The 9175-nt window shown below is 46.6% G+C and overlaps 1 protein-coding gene across 1 annotated transcript in view; it reads right to left on the reverse strand.

The window, feature by feature from the left end:
* Positions 1-8832, reverse strand: part of ADCY2 (adenylate cyclase 2) — a 212804-nt gene extending 203972 nt beyond the window's left edge. The window contains exon 1 of the mRNA XM_082753106.1: positions 8432-8832. Coding sequence (XP_082609232.1) covers positions 8432-8665 — 234 coding nt within the window. The 5' untranslated portion in view covers positions 8666-8832. The remainder of the gene's footprint in view (positions 1-8431) is intronic.
* Positions 8833-9175: the final 343 nt, after the last annotated feature.

Here is a 9175-nt window from a genome sequence, read left to right on the forward strand (position 1 = left end):
ATGAAAAATAGTTTTAATATTGAAAAGTCACAACTGTCATTGTGTAATTACTTTTCAGGTTTTTCCAAAGGTTTGGCAATTACTTACTAAACACAGCTATTTTTATGACAGAAAAAGTTCTTAAAGTTTACGCCCCTAAGGACACGCTCCACTCTCTCATATGCCTGTCAGTTCATCAACTTCAGTGCAAAGAGACTTACTTCATTTCAAACTTCAGGATCAGGCTCAAATTCCTTGATGGGTATTGCTTCTAGGATGATAAAGCTTCAAATAAAGACCAAAATGTTAACTGACATTTGAAATGTAGCCCAGCCAAATCACTCCTCTGTAAAGGAGCAAAAATTCAGACACAAACATAGGAAACGGGGCACCAGCCATACTGGAAAATCCGACATTTCTACTTGGTATTAGTTTAGGGTTTATTTATCCAGTATTGTTACCCCATCTCATTAAAGGGCAGGCTAAAAAATACTAAAAATCAGAGACCAAAAACATTGTGGTAAATTGTTTTAGTCTAAAGAGGACATTGTATCATTTAAAGAAGTGTCTAAAACACCACTACCTACCAATTAGGTTTGGAAATTGCTTGGGCTCATTGGGACAGAAAACCAGCTCAAGTTGATGGCTACCTTCTGGTAAAAGGTAGGTGGGGTGCCAGCAACATTTAGAGGACCAGCTGCTGGTCTGGACAACCTACCACCTGCCGGGTCCTGGCCAGAGTAGGCTGTACCACTAGAAACGACCACCACCACAGGCTGCTTCAGACTGGGAATCCATCTGTCTGCTGGGGTACACAAGGTAAGAGCAGAAGCACTACCAAGCGTGTGCTGAGCCAAATTCCAGGAAAATCTGTTTTCCTAACATTGGTCCCAGGAGAAATAAGGTGTCAGCTTTCAGCCTCAGTTCAGTCCTGCTGAGAAAGGAGCTAGGTAGGAGAATCCATTCTTCCTGGGATTTGCCCGCAGGGCTGATCCAGCTACTACCAAACAGGAGACATGGATGGGCAAAGCTTACCTAGAATGGGAGGACAGTACTTACCCAGTCACTGTGCGTGCCATAGCATCTGGGGTCTTTAAGAGGTCCCACAGCACACAATTCAGGTGCCTGAGGAGGCAGGTGGAAAAACCAAGCTCCAGCTAGTTTTTCAAACCCAAGTGAGTAAAAGGGGCTCTCTGAATAGCCATTAGCTACACCAGATCTCACGGCACTATCCACTGATCAAACACCATTTTGGCTGCATCTGAAGTCATATGGGAAACGTGCCTGTGCCAAAATACACATTGCCCTGCTGCCTTCTGGAGCACACTGAGCATGCAACCAGGAACCGTTGCTCCTGCATGCTGGAGCACATCTTCCAGGTTAGATAAACTTTGAAAGTAGACCCACGGATGGTGGAAGGAGCAGACATTCAGACAGAAGACCTGAAAGGCTAAAAGGCTAGTGGTGATGGCTGCTGCTTACACTGATTCTCCCAAATGCAAGCCTGGAACATGCTCTCAACCAGGAACAGCAAGGGACTTTTATATCATGTACATACCACTAAGAACAAGAGAGTTTTGTTTAAAGATAGGAGATGAAAATGTTTTCATACAGGTTGGAGAAAGACAACCGGGAAAATAAGTGTAGAGACTGCCTTAAACTCTGCACAGATGGTTCAATAGTCCTTTGAATCTTCAGCAAAGTCTGAACAAGGTTTAGTGTCTGGACATTGCTTATTTAAGATATAAAGATCTGGAGCAGAAAATGTGTACAGCTGTTCTTTTCAGCAGGATCAGGAAGGAATACTCGAAGAAAAATACAGTGGGAAAAAGAGAGCAGAAGTCTGCTAATTCACTTATTTCAGGGTCCAGAACCCTAAAAGCAGAAGTTTAATCCCTTGGCTGATTATCATATTAGCATATCAATAAGGCTTGAGCTGACTCAGTTCTTTCTAAAACATGCCGATGCCACTGTGGCAGCACTTGGCTTGTTTGGGATCACAGCTTGGCTATTGCTGGGAATTTAGGCACAGGATGAAAGGCTGAAGGTATTCAGCTGCAGTTTGTTCCCACGATGCTGGCATGCCCAGCCACTCAAGAAATTTGCAGACCACTTCTATCTGTATTAAAAGTCTTTGCTGCCATCAGCTTGGAGTGATGTCCTGTGCAATATGAAAGATTCCAGTCATTGCTATCATTATAATAAATTATATTTTTTTTTAATCTAGCAGACCTCTTGAAGGCTCAACTGAAGAAAACTATTCACTATTTTGATGAGAGTTTTAAGACACACAAAAATGAGTCAGATATCTTCATCTGTGACAAGGAACTTGCAGTCGATTTCTATAATTTTAAGCAAGATAACCAGAGAGGTAGTCAGTGGTTTATGGCAAATCTACTACAAAATTGCCATACATGATTTGTGAATCCACATACCTGGCTTGATGCTGATAAAGAGAGCAGACAATCGCAGCCCAGTCCATCACCCGTCTTATTCCCAGTGCACCTCAGTAAACAGCTGTAGCTGGTAGATCATTCGTCACTTGTGTCAGTTGCAGTAGTGATTAGGAGTTGTGGATCCATGGCTTGAGTCACAATTTGTGACATTAAGCCAGCCTTCTACTGCCAGAGTATCCACAAAGCCTGCATCTACTAAGATTACAGTTCAAGTCTCAGTATTGTGCCAACACAGCCATACCCATAGTTTTACCCAGTTCTTATTCAGCATTCAGGCTGTTCAATACGAAGGATGGAACAGGTATGTGAAGAGAGGTTGCCACAGGCACCTCATTATCTTGATGGCTCTCTGTTAGCAGGCTGGTTAGGGACTGGCAAATGAGACAAGCTCTTAGCAGCATTAAAAGCAACCACAGACGTACTGGAAGTGTCATTAGCAAATGAAACAAGAAAAAGCCGAGACTGATGTAGCAGGAAGGAATGAAACCAGACGCAAAGCTAGGCAAATCCTGACTCAGACAGGAAGAAACAGCGATCTTTATGGGTCTGATTCAAGAGGTAGTACTGGCTACAAAAGTCATGCTCAGACAACTAAAGGTACTACTGGAAAAAACAACTGGCAGGAATGGCAATATCCTATGACTGTACCAAACAGCTGACAGCTATAGCTGAGAAAACATATTGTGATATTACGGTGCCTAGAGACAAGAAAAAAAAAAAAAAAAAAAGAAGCATAGGATTCCCTCACGGAATGGTTTAATATACAACAGACTTTAAAGCAGAACTGCCTGCTCAATTATAGCCAGAATTATGTAAAGAAAAGGAGTTATAAATAAAGTAGTTTTTGCTTTGAATTCTTCCTCATCTTGGCAATAATCTGGCAGAATGAGCTTAATAAAAAGTAGCACACCTCGTGAGCACAACAACCACAGCATCAAGCATGCAAACAGCCCCTTCTCAGCTTGTTCTTCAACCAGTGAGGATTTTCCTACTTCATTCACTACCTTTGCTCTGCCTTAGTTTTCTTTCTGGAAGAATGAATATTCTGGAGTTTGAAAACAGTATAGCAGATGCTTTGGCTTACTTTCAGTCTGCAAGGATTCCAAGGAACACTTTCAAAGGCTTGGGTATTCTTGGATTTTGGGAAGACAGTTGTTGCTCTTGAACCGAAAGTGCTTTAAATTATGCAAGACTGATCTCAAGAGATTTCCTGAAATTAAGAGTACAAGTGAACTTACAGTACAGCTGTATTATTTTATACAATTTCGTTACAACAGAGCGTCTCATGAATAGGGATCTAACATCACCACAGCATCAGTCTGGTGACCTTTTGGTGCGGCTGGGTGAATTTTGCAGATTGACAGTACTGATGTGAACATTACCAGAAGCACGCAGCAAATGCCCATCTGCAGACACCTCATCATCTGAAAAGCTGCAATGAGAATGATGGAACATGTCTTCCCCATCTGAAATTTTAAGCTGCATTTTCCACATGGACCTCAAGACTTTTTCCTCTCCCTTTCAGCATGAGATTCTGGTGGTGGAAATCTTGAAGAGTTCTAGGTTTGGCAGATGTTCAGTTTTTACCAAAAGTAGGAAGGATTTATTTCAGACAGAGTAAGACCCATTAAAGGGAGAGAAGATTTGTTGTCATTCTGACCACAGGCCCAAAGAAATGGCACTTGCACAAGATGCTTGCAGGACTCTTCTTGATGCACTTCTTTTTGTGCACAGACAGTTCCCTGGTTGGCTGATAAAAATGTTAATGTACTGCTTCAGAATGAGGCAGCTACTTCTGTCTACACTGCAGCATCAGCCAAAAGTAAATTTGGTTATGGTCTGGTCTGATGCCAGAAGACCAGATCCTAGCAGACCACACATCCTCCTTGTTGCAAGAATACCTCCGTAGATTATTGTACTCTCCCATTAAGACTGATTGCCTACTTCCATCTTTATTGCAGAAGGTATTTGGGCAAGTCAGTGACATAGATGCGCAGACAACCTTCAGTTTCTTGGGTTTATGATTCAGTAAAAAGGTTGAGGAATCACAACTGAGCCTACCTGCATGATCACAAACTTTTTGGGAACTTGAAAGCAGTGGATTTGAAGATAGGTAATGACTCTGCTTCAGAGACTGTCATCAGGCTGCAAACGCACACACAAAACTACTTCATGGTGTTTTAGATGAGGAAATGCAACAGAACGCCACATTGTATAAGAGCTCTTCACTCAACACGTGTGCCACTTGGCCACTGATGTCATTCAGAAGCATGCAGCTCCGCTTCAACAAACACCAACACATCGACAAACACATCTTACACGGTCACATGCAGCAGCACGGATTCTGGAGGCAGATGAGGGCCACAAACTACTGTTAAATATAACCCTGCAAAGCAGGCTTGCAGTCTTTGAGCAAAGGTCACTGGCCAGCCTAAAAGAAATCATCTATATCTATCTATCTATCTGTCTGTCTGTCTCTCTATATCTATATCTATATATCTATATCTGTCTGTCTATCTATCTATATCTCGCAGCAGATTGGTGGACCTTGAATTTGGGGAAAAGGGAAAGACCTTGACAGATATGCGTCTTGTTCCATTTACACCACAAGGTCCTCACCTGTGCTAAGAGATTCTGGTACTGCAAACTGTTTTTACTGAACCCTGCATCTATGGACAGGGCTCTCTTTATGTCTAGAAAATGCATGGATTGGGTTATTGGAAACTTACAGCCTTCCAATAAATTGTACCATTTGGGCATCATCCCTGTTTTTAAGTCAGAGTTTTTTGTTTAACTGCATCAGAAACAAAACATCACAACAGCAGATATTTCAGATACACTCACAGTTTGCATTAGGAAATTTTAAAAAGTCAATTTAATCTTTTTTCCTATAAATTGCAGTTATCATGTCCAGGCTAGAGAAAAACCTGTTCTAGACACCACGAAAAATGGTCAGAAGTTTTTAGTACTAAAAACAGGAGAGGGAAGAAGATAATGAGTTTATCTTACACATTATATTATTAAAAGAACAAGACAATAACCAGACAGAAAATCAACCTGACATCTGGCATTTCTAAGCACTGGAAGGCTTTCACAGATTTGGGAAAATAATTTACTCTCTATCGATTAAAGCAGCTAAACATGGAAGCTTGATCTCATTTTGCCAGTTTTCCATTCACGCCAGGTACAGAGAATACAGAGGATACTTTGACACAGGAAATTCAAAGGCTGATACTATCATTATATTATTTAAAGCTCCAAGCTTTGAATGGTCATCTTTCAAGGATACTCTGGGAGACTTGTATCGAGTGTTTGAGGAGATAAAGTGCTTAATCCCAGAGGTCGAAATCACAATATTTTCCTGAAACAAACAGAAACAAAATCTCCCAAGAAACCTATCTCAGTAACGACAGCAGTACACTGGCTGAACGGAGAGTAATCAGATTTCCAGACACACTTTGTAAGTAATCTTGTTTACTCTAATTTTGCAACAGCTTTTACAAATTTTTCATCTGAAATTGGGAAGGCTACAGCTGGTATTCTGACAGGTTGAAATGGCTGAGGATGTGGGATACACCCTTGCGTGGCTGGCACTGTGTTTGGGAGCAGGTAAACAGACACTGCCCCCCAAAACATCAGCTCAGACATCACAGCCATCTATTTTAACAACTGAGTAAAAAATGTAAATGGAAGGAAAATCTCTCACTTCCGTTGCTTTCAGCTTTTTTTAAGAAAGTCTAGAACATAAAAATGGTTCATATTCGATGTACATCCATTTCTTCCTAGCAGTGTCCGATCCCACATCTCACGTTCTAAGCTGTGCTTTGAAATAAAAGTGAGAAATATGAATCAAGTGTTACGGTGAGTCATTTTGGAATTTTGTTTCCAAAACAGGCTTAAATAATTCTCAGTAAAATCTCAACTGCTTTGTATGAAATCTAAAGGAAACAACTGCTAAGAAAGATTTCCTTTAACTTCAAATGCACAGTGCAGACCTACACAGAACTATTCCACCTCGCTTCTATTGTACCTCCCTCACAAAAGTAAATATTCTGTCAAAACAATCACATATATACTAGATGTGCAAAATAAAGACAAGGATATTAATATCAGCTCTTGCAGCTCAGACGCTCGTAGCTGCTTGCCACTTTTACATTATCAGTCACACAAATTTGACTGAGGTTCCACAGCTGTATAAAAAGAGGGTTCGTTAGTCAGACGTGGGAGAAACAGATCTAAACCTTTAGGAATATTTTAATCCCAGATGCAACCAGAGCTGGGCTATAATAAAATGCTTTTAGGTGAGCATCTGGGCTGGGCTCCAAGGGATTTTGCCCAACATCCTGTGGCTGAAAGTCTGCATAGGCAAGCTTTCTCTCCGCCTGAAGTTACTTTCATCCGTTGACTGGAAACTTTAAGGGTGAACCCCACCTCTCTCTCCACTCACCCGTCCAGTTGTTAGCCACAGGAAGATAAAGGCTCAGGAAAAAGGTTCTAAAAGCATTTTTTTTTTTCCTTTTCCGGTATGTCTGGAATTCCAAATGCAGACTGAACTATAAAATTCACTCTTTCTGAAGTGTTGCTCATGGCAAGACTCCGCCAGCTCATTGTTTTCTTTCCATAACTTTCAGTAGCCCTTTGACTGGGACCCTGCGTTGTGCCAGCGTTGTTACCGCGAATGATTTACCTCGAGAAAAGGAATTACGAAAACAAGCAAGCTCGGCTTGTACCAGCAAGATGCAGATCGTACCATGACTGAAAGGTATGAAATTGAGTGCAATGAACTGTCAAGCCCAAGTTCTGCTGCCTTGACTGCAGGCTAGTGTCATGCACATCTCCACCCCTAGCCATGCCTCAGCCTAGATAGGTACTTCCATTTCCACCACTGGCCCCTTCAGCCCCGATGGATAAGCACCCAAGTCAACACACCAGAATCAGAGAAGCTGTTGATTTTGCATTTTGGTGCACAGTGCTCCAAAGCAGGAACATCTGGGCATTAAGCAACTGAATTACGAGCCACCACCGTTATTACTGGCTTCACATTAGCTCTTTTACACCTGTCCTGCATTTAGTAGGACTAGCACGTTTAACAAAAAGCACTAAAAATATTACTATAGATATCAAAAGGAAATAAGGCACCAGTTAACTCTAAGTTTAGCTCGTCCTGCAGCCGTTTGCACCAGTTTTTAAGATAAAAGTTTGGTCGTAACACACAAGAAGGCAGGTTTTTCTGCCTCCTGAAGCCAACAGCGCTATGTGCAGTGCCTCTGGAAGAGAGGTGACACATGAGGTGACACCAACCCACCCCTCCTCCTCGCTCTTACAGACCTCAGCTACATTCAGTAAACACACAGCTTTCCAGAAGACGGAAATATTGGGGGGGAAAAAAGATGAAGAAAAGAAAGCCTGAAGCCCTTCAAACCCCCTTCTCCACTTCACCAGCCCCCGGCAGCGCCAGCAGCCCGCCTCTAACCACTACCAGCAGGACACCTCTGCGAGGAGCAAGAATTTTACTGCCCTCTGCAGCTTCTCCCTCGCCTTCAACGCAAGGGCAAAAGCAGACGGGGATTTCTGGGCGAGCCAGCCTGATGCCGGCTGTCATCCTCCGCCCTGCCGTGCCGTGCTTCAGCTCCCCCGAGCCTGCAAGACCGAGGCTCTCCGGAGGAAAATGGGTCAGGCGCCCCGAAACGGGGCGGCCGGGGCAGAGCGCACCGAGGGGCCGGGGCTGCGAGCCGGGACGCGGGCTGGGTTTGGGGGGCAGCGGCCAAGCCCCGCCACCCAGGACACCCATCCCGGCGCGGAGCGGTCACGGCAGAAGCAGAGGCAGCGAATTTAGGGAATTAAACTCGGTGCGTCCCTCCGGCAGCCGCGGGCGGCAAAGTTTGCCCGTGGGGGAGCCCCGCGGCCGCCGCCTCCCCCGGCAACTCCGCCGCGGTGCCCCCGGCCGCGGTGCCCCCGTCCCGCCCCGTCCCGTCCCGTCCCGGGGCGCCCCTTACCAGCCCGGTGGCGAAGAAGACGGCGAGCAGGGCCAGGCAGGCGCCCATGACGATGAGGAGCAGGAAGACGAGGAGCGGGTGCTGCTGGCTCATGCAGTAGTACGACTCGTACAGCCAGTCCCGGCAGCGGGACTGCTCGCCGCTCGCCCCGCAGCCGCCGCCGCCGCCCGCCTGCTCTGCCCGCTCCAGCAGGTAGCGGCGTCTCCTCCTCCTCATCATCGCCTCTCGCCACATCGGGGGCGCCGGGCAGAGCCGCCGCGGCTCCCTCCCTCCCTCCCTCTCTCCGTCCTTGCCTCCCTCTCTCCCTCCCTCAGCGCCGCCGCTGCCGCAGGCAGCCGGGGAGTGGAGCGGGGCGCGCTCCCGCGCGGGCGGCCGAGAGGAGGAGCCGCGGCGGTGGCGGCGGTGGCCGCATGGTGCGGCCGCGGCCGCCGCCGTGCCAGCCCCGGGGCTCGCTGCGCCTCCGGGCAGCGCCGCCCCGCCGCACGCACACGCCTCTGGCCCCGCTCCTCGGCGCTGGGGGCGGGAGGAGCGCTCCGAGGAGGAGCAGCGGGCGGCACGGAGGGGCCCCCCCCATCCCCATCCCCATGGCACGGCCCCCGCCGCCGCCGCCGGGCCCCCTTCGCCCGCAGCACCCGCGGGGCTGAGGCGGTGGCGGCCCCCCCCGGGTCGCCGAGGTGCGGGGAGCCCGCCGGCCGCCCCCCCGAGGGGACGCCTCGGAGGTGTCCCCCGCACGGCTGCTCTCGC

The sequence above is a fragment of the Aythya marila genome (genome assembly GCF_965140915.1).
Source record: "Aythya marila genome assembly, chromosome: 2".
NCBI classification, from domain to species: Eukaryota; Metazoa; Chordata; class Aves; order Anseriformes; family Anatidae; genus Aythya; species Aythya marila.